Source organism: Mesoplodon mirus, assembly GCF_964341445.2.
Source record: "Mesoplodon mirus genome assembly, chromosome: 18".
Classification (NCBI taxonomy): domain Eukaryota; kingdom Metazoa; phylum Chordata; class Mammalia; order Artiodactyla; family Ziphiidae; genus Mesoplodon; species Mesoplodon mirus.
The window spans coordinates 62,976,619-62,992,647 of NC_138994.1; the positions used below are offsets into that span (position 1 = coordinate 62,976,619).

Genomic DNA, 16,029 nt, shown 5'->3' on the forward strand with positions numbered 1-16,029 from the left:
AGTTCCCTGACCAGGGATCGAACCCGGGCCCCCTGCATTGGGAGCACCCAGTCTTAACCACTTGGCCACCAGGGAAGTCCCCCAAATTTTCTATCTCAACCCACGTCAAACTAGTTAGAAATACCCTCTCATCCTCTGTGTGTGTATCTGGTAGTCTTCCTAACTGGAAAGCGAGTGGGAAGATAAAAAGCTTTTTTCTGTGTTCTCATGCTGCTTGAACAACAAGCCAAGGCTGCTGAGCTGCTGCAATCACTTTAATCAGCTGCATGTTGCTACTCTTTTCAGCAGGTGGTCAGCTTCATTCACCAAGGCGTCACTCCACTCCCACCGAGAAAGCAACACCAGAGCCTCCGGTCCCAGACCCAAGTCTGGAGGCCCAGGAGACACAGAACCAAGATGCTGCTTCTCAGGCAAGCCTCTGCAGCTTCGAAGTCAACGAAATCTACTCAGGCTGCCTGGACATGGGCGATGACAAAGAGGAAGAGCCCCCAGGAACTGGTTCATCTCTTGAGGGGGCCAGACAAAACCAGGTAGAAGAGCTGAAGTCCCTGGAAGAAGAGTCGGAAGAGATGGAGAGAGAGGCGTTGTGCTGGTTTTGCCACGAGGACAACAGCTCTTCAGAAGCTGACACGGAGCTCTCCTTTGAGGACTGGGGCTGGCAGAATAGTTCACGTAGCTCACCCAGCCTGCCTGAGCCAGCCAGAGGAGCCAAGGGCAACGTGAGCAACAGGTCCCTGACCGAGCAGTACATCAGTAAGTGTGTGCTGAATCTAAAGATTTCACAGACCTTTCTGCACCAGAATGCCAATATGCTGAGGAATATTCAACAGAAAATAGATAAGCTTGAGATGATACAGAAGGAGCAGGAGGGCTGGTTTCTGTGGGCTTCCTCAAGAGGGTTTGCAAGCCGCTATGACTCACATTCAACCATGGGCCCCCCATCTTCAAGCTATATGCCTCCTGCCATGCAGCTGCCAGGAGACCTGCAGCCGGACACTGAGGGCAACTGCCCGACCCTAGCAAAGTCTCCAAGAGCAATGAGAGACTTCCAAGGAGGACATTTTGGCAAAAGGTCCAAGAAAAGAAGCAGCTGTGGCTGGACACCTTTCACCCCTTTCCCCCAAGTCCCTGAAGAAAGCACTAGGGATCAGTCGGAGAAGGGCCAACAGGTAAGGCTGAGAAGTGGGAGCAGGGCAGCATCAGCAGGCTCTGGAGCCGGGTTCAGCGTTGCCCCTAACCTGCAAGCAAGGACTGACGTCTGCACAGCCAACGCACAGTGGGGTCCTCTTGGCTTTGGGAAGTAAGGCCTCTAGGTTGGAATTCCAAGATAGATAACTCTTCACCTCCTGTTCCAAACCCAGCACACAGCCCATGTCTTTCTCTGTAAATTCAGAGAAGTTTGAACCATGTGAAATTGTTTTATAGGTTAAAAAAATCAAGTATTGACACTTTTATATAGTTCAGCTCACCAAATATGGTATCTTGGGCAGGTATTAATCCCCATTCTAAATTGCTTTTTAATTCATTCATTCACTCATTCAACAAACATTTATAGAGCAAGAGGCTATTTATTAGACCCTGGGATATTATGATGAATGAACCACAAGCTGTACTGTGAGTATCTCAGACACCAGTGGGGAACAGAGGGACTCGATAGTCAAAGAAGATGCCTCAGAGGATGTGAGAAACCATGGGTTTCTCTTCAAGTGGTTCCTCCATGAGCTTCTTAAGGGCAGGTCTTACTCATGCTGTGTCCCCACACCTAGAAGGGGGCCTAGCACGCAGAAGGTACTTGATAAACAGTCATTGAGGGAAGGACTAAACGAATGAATTTGAACAAGTTCACACATGCAGAGCTGGCTGCCTCTTGAATCAGAATTTTAGAGGTGGATTGAGCCCATCCTTTTACAGAGTGTGAAGCTCAAGCTCAGAGACTTAAACCTTCCAAGATCCACTGGTGTGGCTGAGAGCGGGGTGGAGTAGGAGAGGTCAGCACCATTGGAAGGAAGATCTTATTACTAAAATTGTTTAGAGTTGCTGGCACATGGTAATAAAAAGCAGGCTTTTGGTGAGTTTTATTATTGTTTTAAAATCCTCCACCTGCAGTGCACCCGCTTAGGCCTGCACAGGGCAGACGACTCCCACTTAACCCCCGCTACTGCCAAGGCCCACAGCTGGTCAGGGGCAGGTTTCTGACTCCCAGTCTAGGGCTGTTGCACTGTTCCTTGCTGAATTTCAGTGAGGCTTCAGTCCTCACTTAGAACATTTGGAAAAGCCTTGGCATTTGTTTTTATGTAAAGAGGAGGCACAAAGAATTTACTTAGATTCTTAATTTTTCTGTTTCTACTGGAAGTTAGAGTTTGCTAGAAAACCATTAGAAATAACTTTTATTGTATACTGTGCCTTGGTTACCTATTGCTGTCCGACAACAACAAAAGCCCAAACTTAGTGACTTAAAATCACAATGTTTTTATTATTTCTCATACTTCTGTGGGTCAGGAATATGACAGGGCTTAACTGAGTGGTTCTTCCACGTGGCATCGGCTGGGATCACCCCCTCGACTGCATTCAGCTGGAGGCTGGGCTGGGCAGGAAGACCCAAGAAGGCTTCACTTCCCTGTCTGGTGCCTTAGGCTCCCCCGGATGGCCTCTCGCGCGCTTGGCTTCTCATTCACCCCAGCTTCTCTGCAGCACGGCAGCTGGCTTCCCAAGTGAAAGCTGAGGCGGCCACAGGCCTCTTAAAAGCTAGGACAGTGTTACTTCTGCTGCTTTTCCTTTGGCCAAAGTCATGAAGGCAGCACAGATTCAAGGGGAGGGAAGTAGATCCCAGCTCCCAAGCGGCAGGGAGGGACGGGACGGAGGACAGCCGTTGTTGGAAGCCACCTAGTAGTACATGAGCCCGTGCGGAAAACACTTTCACCATATTTCAGTTGTTCTTTAAAAAGCGCACCCTGGCTTTCTAGCGTAATCAAGGAGTAAGGCATGTTCACCGAAATGATTTTTTCAGACAAGTGAAATTCATTCTTTTAATTTCTCCATTCTCACATGTTTAATCATACTGAATGAAAACATTACAAACTTCCCTTCCCATTCTAAATACCTACTTTGGATATATTCTAAATACATCCTGGCCTTTCCTTGGTGACCGTGACACTTTTCTGAACAGCTGTTATTGTGGTGTTCCATGATACAATGCTGCCACCCCATGAGAGCCTCTGGAGGTCATATTCCAGAGAGATTATGATCGTTTTTATGTATCTTCTCACCTTTAGGCATCTTGCTGCCATCCCCAAATCTCACATTTGTTGCCTTAATAGGTTAGGAAATATAATTAACTAAGTTTGTTAAAACTGGAGTAAGCAGATCGCAAAGTCTTTCTTTTGGATCAAGGGCATAGGCTTGCATTTATTTTGCTTCTACTATTTCCAAAGTATTGTGGCCTTTTTTTGTTGTTGTGTTTTATTTTCATAGCATCCCCCTGGTGAATTTAGGTAGATATTATTGTCCCTGTTTTATGGATGAGGAAACTGAAACATAAGGCTCTCTTAGGTTAGTCTGAGCAAAGATCAGACTAGAACCCAGAGCCTGGGGCTCCTGCCACAAAACCTGCTGCCTTAATATAGGGGAAAGTTTTGGGATTTAAAAAAAAATAAATTTATGTATGTATGTATGTATTTTTATTTTTGGCTGCGTTGGGTCTTCGTTGCTGTGTGCGGGCTTTCTCTAGTTGCGGCGAGCAGGGGCTACCCTTCACTGTGGTGTGTGGGCTTCTAATTGTGGTGTCTTGTTGCGGAGCACGGGCTCTAGGCGCACGGGCTTCGGTATTTGTGGCGTTCGGGCTCAGTGGTTGTGGCACGTGGGCTCCAGAGCGCAGGCTTGGCAGTTGTGGCACACGGGCTTGGCTGCTCCATGGCATGTGGGATCCTCCCGGACCAGGGCTCGAACCCGTGTCCCCTGCATTGGCAGGCAGATCCTTAACCACTGAGCCACCAGAGAAGTCCAAGTTTGGGGATTTTTGATGTCTATTTTGTCTGCTCCTTCTCCACTTGTGCCCTGTTTAGCCTGGAGTCTTGGGGACCAACATTTCTATGTAGAGGCCTCCAGCTAAGAGATACGTTACTAGATGTGAAACATGCAAAATGAAATTGTCTTGAGAGGTCTGGATAGTTCTACACACTTAGCGAGACTGCCTTTAAAAATAGAATGTGAAGGGACTTCCCTGGTGGCACAGTGGTTAAGAATCTGCCTGCCAATGCAGGGGACACGGGTTCGAGCCCTGGTCCGGGAAGATCCCACATGCCACGGAGCAGCTAAGCCCGTGCGTGCCACAACTACTGAAGCCCACATGCCTAGAACCCATGCTCCACAACAAGAGAAGCCACCACAGTGAGAAGCCCGTGCACCGCAACGAAGAGTAGCCCCCGCTCACAGCAACCAGAGAAAGGCCGCACACAGCAACGAAGACCCAAAACAGCCAAAAAAAAAAAAAAAAAATATATATATATATATATAGAATGTGAGAGTGAGGGGAAGAGGAGTTCCTTCATCAAAGCACTGAAACGTGTCTCCTGATTTTTAAGCTGCCATCTCCTTGTGGTCCTGGGACACAGAGCAGAGGTGAACAGTTTCAGCCCACTCACGGAGCCAAGGACAGTGTGGAAAGAAACAGGAACCAAAATACCAGCAGGTGGGTTCACATGTATTGTTCTCTGTGTCACCATGTCTTTAGACTCCCATGTGACCCTGAGGCCACTTAATGGTCTTCATATGTCTAGTGACAAAGAGATTGTGAGAGATGAGGCACAGTAACCCAGAAACAGATCTTGGCAAGTTCTCTCCATTGCATAAGTGAGAATAGTGGTATAATGGAGACTTGCAGGGGACATCAAGTGGCTGGCAGGTTAGCCAGACAGAGCTCATCAGTTGTCAAAAGCAAAGCATCCTGCCTTTCTGAAACTGCCCAGATTGTGGGGCTTGTTTTTTTTCTTTTGGGTCGCACCGCACAGCATGTGAGATCTTAGTGCCCCAACCAGGTACTGAACTTGAACCCCCTGCATTGGAAGCACAGATTCTTAACCACTGGACCACCAGGGAAGTCCCCAGATTGTTTTTCTTATAGAAAGAATTGCCAAGTACTCCACGCACCAGTGCTACAGAAACCAAACTATGTGAAAACCAGTGTTGCTCAAAATAAGCGTCACTGACTCTGGGAGACAGACGGAGGGGGTTGAACAGTATCATTGTTACTTTGCGGCCTCTGATTTTTAGCCAGATCAACAAAATGAATTGGTGTCGGCACAAATCACTGGAAGGAGAGTGTATGCGTACGCTGGGTTTTTAAGAACTTAGGTAAAACAAATTTTATTTTGCATAAGAGGAATTATTATTATTTTTTAAATTATTTATTTATTTATTTATCTTGGCTGCACTGGGTCTTAGTTGCGGCACGCGGACTCTTAGTTGCATAATGCGGACACTTAGTTGCGGCATGAGAACTCTTGGTTGTGGCATGTGGACTCTTAGCTGTGGCATGCACGCGGGATCTAGTTCCCGATCAGGGATCGAACCCAGGCCCCCTGCATTGGAAGCACGGAGTCTTACCCACCGGACCACCAGGGAAGTCCCTGCATAGGAGGAATTATTAATGGAGCAATAAATGTTTTTCAAGATAGAGTATTATATCAATTTAGTTTTCCTTTTCTGTGGTTAAATGGCAACATTAATCCACAGCTTGAAGTCAGTCCTCCTGGAAAGAAAATTTTGTTCCTACCCCCAGTGGTGGCTAAAACTAATGACAAATTTGCTGTTCCATTCATTTTGGTTAAATATGTACATTAAGGGAGAATCAAGGAAAATGCCCAGACATTTTAGATTAGTGTATTTTACCTTTACAAAGGAAATTAACTGAAGAACCACCTAACTGGCATCAGAGAGTTTAGCAGTCACATCATTGACAGAGGCAGATAGGGTGATGGTATAGCCACTGGATGACAAAGCAAAAGCTGTAGTTGTGGCTTCGCCTGCCCAGCTCCACCCTCTTCCCCCAGGAGAACAAAAAACTGACTAAAGAAAAGTTTAATACTTTGCTACCAATCCACCTAGTCTTTTTGTATGCTTAAAAAAATTGTAATTATATACATGTAGGCAATTTTGTATCCTGAGTTTTTGCTTTCTATTAGAACATGGTTATCCCTTGTTATTAAAAACATCCTGTAAACTTACTTTGAAATTGTTGAATTTCCCACATTGTTGAATTTTAGGTTGTTTTATTCTTTTTTTTGTTTGTTTTCCTGTTATGAATAGGGCTACAGTGACTTGTCAGTAAATTTTTTTTTGCATTTTGGGTTATGTCCTTGATAGATTCCCAGAAGCAGAGTTACTAACTCAGAGGGTTTGAACATTTTAAAGATTCTTGATAGCTATTGCCAAACTGCTCTTCAAAGAAACTGATTAGATGTGACCTTTCCAATTCAACAGTCTCTGCACTCTGATCCAGTGGGAGAGTGGGGTATTCTGGATAAAAGGGAATTCACATCTATGCCATAGATCACACATTTTCAAAGAGTTAGTTTAATAGGTGATAACATATATATAGTCATGGAATATTTAGAGGAAAAAGAAACTCCCTTGTTTTACAGATGAGGAAACCTTGGCCCAGAGAGATTGAAGTTTGCCAAAGTCAGACAGCTAGCCAGTGGCAGGACATGGTCTCGAACTCGGTGAAACTAGGCTGAAGATCTCTGAATGTTCTTCAGAGCCCCTGGTGCCTCAAGACCATCTTTACAAATGTTAGCTATTGTGCTATCACTGATATGCAGATGTGCATGTTACCAGAGGATTCTGATCAAAGGGCAGGAACAGCTACTGAACCTTCACCTATGTTCTGTGGCATTGTGGCAGGGCTCTGCTACAGCCCAAGGACCAGGATTCTGTCTAGTGCAGCTGTGTTTCAGTTGTGGGTCTTCTATCTCGAGATCTTCTAACCCACTCCTTTTATTTCTTAGCCAGGGAAGGCCTAGAGAGTCCAGTGCCCGAACCAGAACGACACGGCTCAGTGGTGCACTCCTCACCGTGCCAGGCCGCCCACAGGGACCACTCATGTCATCCAGCCCTGGCCGAGGCTCTTCCAGGTAGAGCCTTGTGGGCTGAACGTTGGGTAGTCTAGTGCCTCTTGGTGGTGGGTAGGAGTCGGTGCAATCTCAGGAATGGCTCAGAGAATAGGCGACAGTCCTTCAGGTGGGCTGATGGGCTTGGGGTTGTGCCAGGAACTTGAGCAAACTGATGTGTCTGTGTCCACTCGCCCTCTTCCCCCAAATCTGTGCAATTCAGGATCAGTATGGAATCTGTGTCTTCTAAAATCTATAACACAAAGTCAAGAAATAATGAAGATGCTGGAGAGATACACTTAAAATGGAAAAGTGAGTATAAAGTCATGGATTCTGTTGAGCAAAATGAAATTTAAAGTATCTTTCTAACCTTGTTGTTATCTGTAAGTACACAGCCTGTATTGCATTGTTCTCCCATATTCTTTTCTTTTTAGATCATTCCATTTTAAAAGCAAGACCTTTCTGATTACAAACTGCAGAAGAGAAGTGCTTTATTCATTTCTATACTATATAGGAAATACTTCTATTCTACATGTGTGTACATATATATGTGTATGTATGTTATATAACACATGTAAAAATACACAATATAGATGTTTAATATATAACATTATTAAGGTAGAGAGCTTGCAGTGTCACTTTCACATATTTTGTGGGCATTATCCTTTTGTATCAGTTTAATCTTGTAAGCTTAAAAGGATACAGCATCTATGTTTTTTGATACTAATGCTAAGTGACATTGCAAAAGTATAGAAAATTGGAGTGAAAACACACATGAACACATACATATGTCCTCCCAAAATATGAGCTCAGTGTGGTCTAGAAAGGCTAGACAAACTCAAATAGAATTCCTTCCGTTAGTCTCTACAGACTAGGGGCTTCAGATGTCATTTTCTTATAAAATCTTCATAGCAAGAAGGTCCATCTACAAGTTTCCTGTTACTTTTTACTCTAATTCAGCAAAAAGCACTGTAACTAACGGAAATCCTGCCTTTCCCTTACTCTATCATCAATTCTCTCCTCTCCTCTGCTTCAGGCCAAGCTAAGGATGATGCAATTCCAAAAAAGCAATCCTTGGGACCATATGAGCTATAAAATTTGACATAACTCTTTAAGAATCTAAAGCTTTTGTTTCCAGCGTTCACAGTGATCTTTTAAATGCTGCTTTCTCTTACATCCAGCGGAGGTGAAAGAAATGGCAGAGAAAGCAGCTACTGGGCAGCTGGCAGGACCTCCTTGGCATCCTCAGAGTAGTGTGACTTTAGAAAATGAGGCTGAAAACAGGCCTGATCCCCTGCTGCAGCCCCCCATTAGGGTCCCTGCACACGTGGATTGGGGGCAAGCTGTAGAGCATCCCAAGAAAAATGATGAGCCAGGAGGAAATACCAAGTGTGACAAAACAGACAGCAGTGACCGCGACGGTGACCAGCGTGGCAGACAGCCAGGGCCTCGAAGCTTCAGCGGTAAGTTCAGTGGGACGAGTCAGGGTGGGTGAGCTCTAGCAAGTTGTCAGCTCTCAAACATAAGTAAACCTCCTAGAATGTTTCCTTTGGTCTTCTCTCCTTTCCTACCTGTCTGGGAATCCTGAATTCCAGGGAAAAGCAGCATACCCTTCTAATCCCACTGTCCTTCAGACAGGTAACGAAGTCCAGAGGTGCGTGAGTTTTTCTATTACCGGAGCAGATTCCTTTGTCCAAAGGAAGTAAAATAATCTCCATGCACTGACCCTGGATCTGGGTCTAACCTCACAAAGAATCGAACCTTTTACCTGAGGGCATTGGTGGAAGGCCACTCCCTACTGCCCACTTCTTTGCGTTGCATTTTAAGCCAGAAAAATTCTACTGGCTCTCAGAGAGTCTATGCCTGAGGAACCTAGAGACAAATGACATTTACTGTCATCACTTTTAGAGATTTGTAGGTGAAAACGGAAGACTGTGTATTTCTACCTGGTAATTTGCTTGCAATCAGGGCATGGGATATCGTTTCACAGTTGTTTGCAAATCAAAGGAAGGTACATCTAAAATTATTATTTATCTTAGGTAGAAAATCTATTGGTTTGGATTTTTTTGGTATTTAAAATCTGCTCCTTGTCAAGCATCGCTCTTGAATGGGTAAGCAAAAGGGTGGCTGATCCAGGGCCACGTGCTGGGGCCAGACTAGCCTAGTCTCCACTTTGATTTGACATATGAAACATAGCCACCCTTGGCAGAATATGCCTACATCTCTTCTCTCACGCCACCCTTTGCCCCGTCCATGCCATTTGAATATCACCAAATGACAATGATTGTGTTATGATTATTAGGTATCAGGCACCTGCCCCCCAGAAAAAATGAGCAGCCAGAGCATAGTGAAGTCTTTGAAGAAAATTCTGATGCACCTGTGGTTGTTGAGAAGTCTTACAACGTAAGTCATGCTGCCTGGAGAGCCAACTTGAACCCAAAGACCTGCTAGAACTGAGTTGTTATGTATTATGACATTGAAATAATATCTATAGTAGTTCTTTTTTGTTGGAGCTGTGCCCTCATGTCTCTGACATGAAAGAAGAAGTCTTTCCTCCCTGCCTGATACTTTTTGAGTTAGTTCAACTCAAAGCATTGTGTATATTGGAGCTTGGGGAAAACACAGACAAGTGTTATATTCAGCTCTGACCCTTGAGCTTTCTATCAAGTTGGCTAGACAAGACCAACTCTTTTTTTTTCTTAATTAATTGATTAATTAACGTATTTATTTTTGGCTGTGCTGGGTCTTTGTTGCTGCACGCAGGCTTTCTCTAGTTGTGGCGAGAGTGGGGGCTATTCTTCGTTTCGGTGTGCGGGCTTCTCAGTGCGGTGACTTCTCTTGTTGAGGAGCACAGGCTCTAGGCGTGTGGGCTTCAGTAGTTGTGGCTTGCGGACTCTAGAGCACAGGCTCAGTAGTTGTGGCGCACGGGCTTAGCTGCTCCGTGGCATGTGGGATCTTCCCGGACCAGGGCTCGAACCTGTGTCCCCTGCATTGGCAGGCGGATTCTTAACCACTGCACCACCAGGAAAGCCCCAAAGTCATGCTTCTTCACTTGCCTTTAAACGGGAATACCTGAGGGAGTCCCAGTTCTGAGCAGCCTCAGCCTGGAGGACAACGCCAACACGTGGACTGTATCTAGGCTCTTGAGGATCGGGGTGTTTAAATTCAGTCCCCACCTTGAGTCGTCTAGGGACTTTTTTCTTCCTGTGAATTTTAGAGCAAAAACGTCACCCAGCCTCCCCCCACTTTCACTGTGCAGGTAAGGATGTTGAGATTCAGGACTGTCATTTGTCACATTTGCTCCAGGGGGTTCACAGCTCACTGTGGGGAAGGAGGGCCAGAGGTGCAAGTAGGCAGGAAGGTCTCAGAGAGTGTCACCCCGACCACAGAGTAATTTTTGCTACTCCATCGTTAGCACTGCCTCCAGCTATAAAGGGATTTGTTCACAATAAACACCAACTTAAAAGGGATTTCCTACCTTATTAATAGGATCAGTCCGTGCAATCAACTTGTTCACCAGAGTCTTCTGAAGACATAACAGGTGAATTTTTAACTCCAGACCACGAATATTTTTACTCCTCAACTGCTCAAGGAGACTTGCCTCTTGAGGTAAAAAAATTTATTTTAATACATTTATTTATTTGTTTGTTTGTTTTTTATTTTTGGCTGCATTGGGTCTTCGTTGCTGCGTGCGGGCTTTCTCTAGTTGAGGTGAGCGGGGGCTACTCTTCATCACCGTGCGCGGGCTTCTCATTGCGGTGGCTTCTCTTGTTGCGGAGCACGGGCTCTAGGCGCACAGTCTTCAGTAGTTGTGGCACGTGGGCTCAGTAGTTGTGGCTTGCGGTCTCTAGAGCACAGGCTCAGTAGTTGTGGTGCACGGGATTAGTTGCTCCACGGCATGTGGGATCTTCCCGGACCAGGGCTCGAACCTGTGTCCCTTGCATTGGCAGGCGGATTCTCAACCACTGCACCGCCAGGGAAGCCCTTAGAGGTAAAAATTTACAGTTCAGGATAAAGTACATCTTCAGCTTTTCTATTGCCTTATTCCTTTAAAATTATTTTTATTAAGAAAAATAGCTTACACATAAAAGTATATAATGTCAATTTATCAGTGCTTTTGTGTGTTTTGAAAAAACATGTGAAAAATAAGATTTTTTATAATGAAGGTCGTAAGCAATTTCTCCCAAAATTGTGGCTCCTGCATTTGTACAGCACTTTGTCCTTCTTTTTTCAAAACACTTTCCTTCATGTTACCCAATTCACACATCCTTCCTGAGGGGAAGAGAAGGCAGCCTGCTGTTACTCCTCTGTGTGAAGAACTGGCGAACGCAGAGGTAGGGAATTAGCCCTGGCCTGGCCAGGTTTAGTGGCGAGAGAGCCAGGAATAGAGGCACAGTGTCAGCAGTGAATGTGAGGCTGTCCAGTACACAGGGCTTTCTCTGGGATCTGCCTAGCTTTTGCAAGAAGCTGTTTGTACAGAGTATTTTCATTTATAAGATGAAACTTATTGGATTCTCTTATTTACTTATGTTATTTTCACCTCACCTGTCCCCTAACCTGCCACTTTTTGAGGCTCTTTTACCAATATGGAAGGTACGGTAGAGGAAAGAGAGGATTGTACATGTGAGTCACAACATTTGACTGACAAGAAGAATTCAGTGATGCATCAAAAAGCGTAGTTTCCACTTGTTGGCACTTCTGAAAACTCAATTAGAGCAATTTTCCATTATTAATCCTTTAAACATTCTTGGTTTTGCAGTGGACTGGGACATTAAGAAAATCTTTAATAAAAATTTATAAAGTATATATACATACATATGTATATACATGTAGCATACATATGTACATACATGTAACATGTAGATGTATATAAAAAGTATAACAGAGAAGACTACATACATCTTCAGTGTACAGCTCGTGAACTTTTACACGCTGAACACACTCATGTACCCAGCACCCAAATCAAGAAATAGATCATTCTTGATCCCGCAAAAGACCTCCTTGTGTTTCCTCCCACTCCCTGCCTCCCCTCAAAGGAACCAGTGTTCTGACTTCTCACCCCATAGAGTAGCTTTGCAGTCTGGGCCGTTTTTCCTACCTTGTTTGGCTTTTCTGATAAAGCTCCCAGGGATCAAAGGTTGTGGAAGGTTGTGGTGAGGAGGGGATGATGAAGGGAAAAGTCACCCGATTCCACCTCAGAATGGGAGGTGGGGGAGGGATTGTTGTTGAGGAAGAACACAGTACAAATAAGTCCTTGACGTCTGTGATGAAGGTTTGTTCTTTTTCTACAGAAGATGTAGGAACCTTGTGAAGATTTTCAAGGTTTAAGACCATCAAGAAATTCTCTCCCCACCTTCTGATGATATGTCTGCCTCCAGTGACCCTCCTTTCTTTGCTCTTTCATTCTTTTGTAGACCTCAAGTCCCACTGAAGAAGACCTTGAAGGAATACAACATGCTTGTGCCCAACCTCAAGCCTCTGGTAATAAGCCCTCAGGGCAGATTCCTTTGAGAGTCCCTCATCTTTACTTTCTGTCAGATCACACATGTTTAGAGCTGGTAAGGTCCTTAGAAATAACCTTCCAGACCTTTCATTTTACAGATGAGAAAACTTAGGCTCAGTGATTTCCCCTGCCCCTCACTAGTCTCATGACATCCATACATCATGTTATTTATACCTCCCCTTGCATTCTTAGAGCATACGTTATAGCAGTTGCTTCTTCTTCTATTTTCCCCCTGTAGTCTCTTTCCCTAGATTTCAGGCTCTTTTGTGGCACATAGCAGGTGTTCAGTTATCTTTGCTGAGCTGACCTGAGGGATTGACCTAGGCCACACAGCTAGTTATTGACACAGTGACAACCAGAACTAGGTTTCCATGTCCTTCTCTACCCCAAAAGGCAGACATTTCACCATCATTTTCCTTTGGTTGCTTGGCATCTTAGCAAAGGGTTAATAGTAGCCAACAGTACAGTCAACGTAACATCCTTCCCTTGGGAGGCCTTGGGTTCTATATAACTTAGCAACTGCTTCCTGTTACATGGGAAGTTAACCTTGGATCAGCAGCTGGGGTGTGACACAAGACAAGATATAAGTGAACCACAGGTTCTGATACAGGCATTTAAAAAATTGTGCACTTTTGCTCTTTTAAGGTATGCAACCATCCATTTTTAAAACCAGGGTTATCCACCTACCAAGCCATGTAGCTCGGTCCAGGGTCGTGTCTCGACAGTCTGAACCTGGGCTGGGTGGGTTTAGGTTCCGACCACACTCCCTTCCTCCTGCTGCATACTCCAGCTGCCATCTCTAACCTGATGCAGGTCCCTGTCACAGGCACAAGTATTTTAAGAAGCTGTAAGCTTTTAGACGAACAGTTGAATTCTCAGGACAATATGTATTTAAAGTTCCCAAACCTGGGTCTCTGGCCACCCAGCTCTTTCTGTGGAGCCTCTGCCCATGATCACTTTCTGTGTGAGCCTGACCTGTACATGGCCACTTCACTAGTGTTTGGAAGAGAGTTGAGTAGGATAGAGAAGTTATGGGGCAGGCAGGTCAGAAAACCAGGGCTAGTTGGATACAAACATCTAAAGTACATGTAGCAGCCTCTGATTTCTACTCTGTTTCCTCCTTTTAGCCCTTCTCCTCCCCCTTTTTTCACTAGGGCTCTGATATATCAATATATCCTCTCCATGCCAGGCAATACAACAGTGGTAAAAGTTGCATACATGCTGGGTTCCAAGCCCAGTTCTGCCACTGATTTTTTTTTTCTGCATTACCTTGGGCATGTCACTCCACCTGAGGGCCCCACTTTCCCCCCATGTAAAGTAAAGGAGAAAGTTAGACTCTAAAATCTCTAAGTTCCCCTCCAGGTCTAAATTGTGCTTATTAGGAATTCATTTATGCTTTCCAGGTGTTTACGCTTTCTAGGCATTTGAAAAGGGGTGGAAAGAAGAAGAACCCCTATGCTTCTCCACTGTTGGGGTTTCAGAGTAGCTTGGCTTCTGCTGAAGGTGGCACTTTTATAGTGGGCCTCCCATTGCCTACCAGACTATCTCCTGGACCTAAAGAATGGCAGGCGGATCATGAGCATTTGTCAGCGGGGCAGGCTGGTCTGTCTGTCCTCTTCTCTATAAACCAGAGCTATGTAATGGTGGGAAGGAAAATGGACACTAGCCCCGTGTGTCCAGAGGCCTTACTGAGAGTTGGGGAGGAGTGACTTCAGATGCTTGAGGCCAACGAGAACAGAAGACAGTTGAATTAGCTCCTTAGTACTCAAGACCCCATCCCCACTCTTTAAGTGGTGTTTGGTGACCAAGAGACAGTTAATGTTCTGGGAATGCCCAGAACATTGGTCTTTTCTTTTTTTTTTTTTTAATTTTCATTTACTTATTTAATTTTATTTATTTTTGGCTGCATTGGGTCTTTGTTGCTGCACACAGGCTTTTCTCTAGTTGTGGCGAGCAGGGGCTACTCTTGTGGTGCACGGGCTTCTCACTGTTGCGGAGCACGGGCTCTAGGCGCACGGGCTTCCATAGTTGTGGCACGTGGGCTCAGTAGTTGTGGTGCACGGGCTTAGTTGCTCCGTGGCATGTGGGGGTCTTCCCAGACCAGGGCTCGAACCCGTGTCCCCTGCATTGGCAGGCGGATTCTTAACCACTGCGCCACCAGCGAAGCCCTCATGGTCTTTTCTATTTGGAATCTTTAGTGAACAAACAGTTCTTGGTTTCAACGCCCCCTGGTGTCTGTTGACAGGAACCAGGTCAGTTTGCCTTCCTGAAAAGACAAAACAACATTTGTCTCCAGAAATAACTGTGCAGTTATAACTGAAAGGGCAGTAAATGGCTTGATTGTATTCTGAGAGTCAGAATATAGTTCTCCCCTCTGAGCAAGGGAAATAAACTTTCAGAGCAAACACCTCTTTTACAGTGCTCACTCCAAACCCAATTAGTAAGCACTTCGTTTATGCAGATTATTTCTTATTCTGGACCAGACCAAGGAAAATTCTAGAGAATGAAAGTAATAATCTGGGATGGCAAAAATACACTAAAAAATGCATGTACTTTATTCTTTCAGGTGAAGAAAAGTTCCAAATGAGAAAAAACCTTGGAAAGAATGCTGAAATTTTGACCAGGTCTCAATTCCAACCTATACGAAGGTATATACTATTTTTTTTTTTTTTTTTTTTTTTTTTGCTGTATGCGGGCCTCTCACCGTTGTGGGCTCTCCCGTTGCGGAGCCCAGGCTCCGGACGTACAGGCTCAGCGGCCATGGCTCACGGGCCTAGCCACTCCACGGCATGTGGGATCTTCCCGGACTGGGACACGAACCCGTGTCCCCTGCATCGGCAGGCGGACTCTCAACCACTGAGCCACCAGGGAAGCTCCCTATGCTATTATTTTATTCACAGTTTCAGACTCCTAGAAATAATGTTAATTGATGGTAATGCCCCATATTTACATGTTGCTCTTCTTCAAATATAATAGCCACCATGTTATAACAGTAAGCTTTGGGCAGCTTAGCTTTGTTAGGACTTGTTCAGCAGAATTGTGAGGGGTCGTGAAAAGGAGTTGTTATCTGTATTCATATCCTGACTCTGCTTTTCTAACTTGGTCAAATTTCTCAACCCCTCTCTTCTAGCTCCCCATTTGTAAAATAGAGATAAGAATCATCACTGGACATATTGTTAATTGAAAAAAATGCACAACAGTGTATGTAATTTAATACCATCTGTGTAAAAATGAGAGGGAAGGGAGATACCTATAATCCTTGTAGTGTGTTGACATTTCTGGAAGTCTATACTGTGGTTAACTCTGGAGAGAGAGTCCAGAGGTTTTGCTTTTTATCTTATAACCTTCTTTGCTGTTGGAATGTTCCACCATGGGTGCATACTACTTTTGAAAGAAAAAGCTACTTTGTTTTTTTTTACT

At 44.8% G+C, this 16,029-nt stretch overlaps 1 protein-coding gene across 5 annotated transcripts in view; it reads left to right on the top strand.

Moving 5' to 3' along the window:
* The window catches only part of TEX14 (testis expressed 14, intercellular bridge forming factor), a gene marked incomplete at its 5' end in the record, with an annotated part of 78,673 nt that overhangs the window by 43,353 nt on the left and 19,291 nt on the right, over window positions 1-16,029 (top strand). For 4 of the 5 annotated variants that reach the window (XM_082602853.1, XM_082602854.1, XM_082602855.1 and 1 more), the window contains 9 exons: window positions 286-1,169; window positions 4,581-4,687; window positions 7,005-7,130; window positions 7,330-7,418; window positions 8,288-8,569; window positions 9,409-9,509; window positions 10,596-10,715; window positions 12,521-12,587; window positions 15,176-15,257. In XM_082602853.1, coding sequence (XP_082458979.1) covers window positions 286-1,169; window positions 4,581-4,687; window positions 7,005-7,130; window positions 7,330-7,418; window positions 8,288-8,569; window positions 9,409-9,509; window positions 10,596-10,715; window positions 12,521-12,587; window positions 15,176-15,257 — 1,858 coding nt within the window. The remainder of the gene's footprint in view (window positions 1-285; window positions 1,170-4,580; window positions 4,688-7,004; window positions 7,131-7,329; window positions 7,419-8,287; window positions 8,570-9,408; window positions 9,510-10,595; window positions 10,716-12,520; window positions 12,588-15,175; window positions 15,258-16,029) is intronic. The other variant, XM_082602857.1, reaches the window with a different exon arrangement.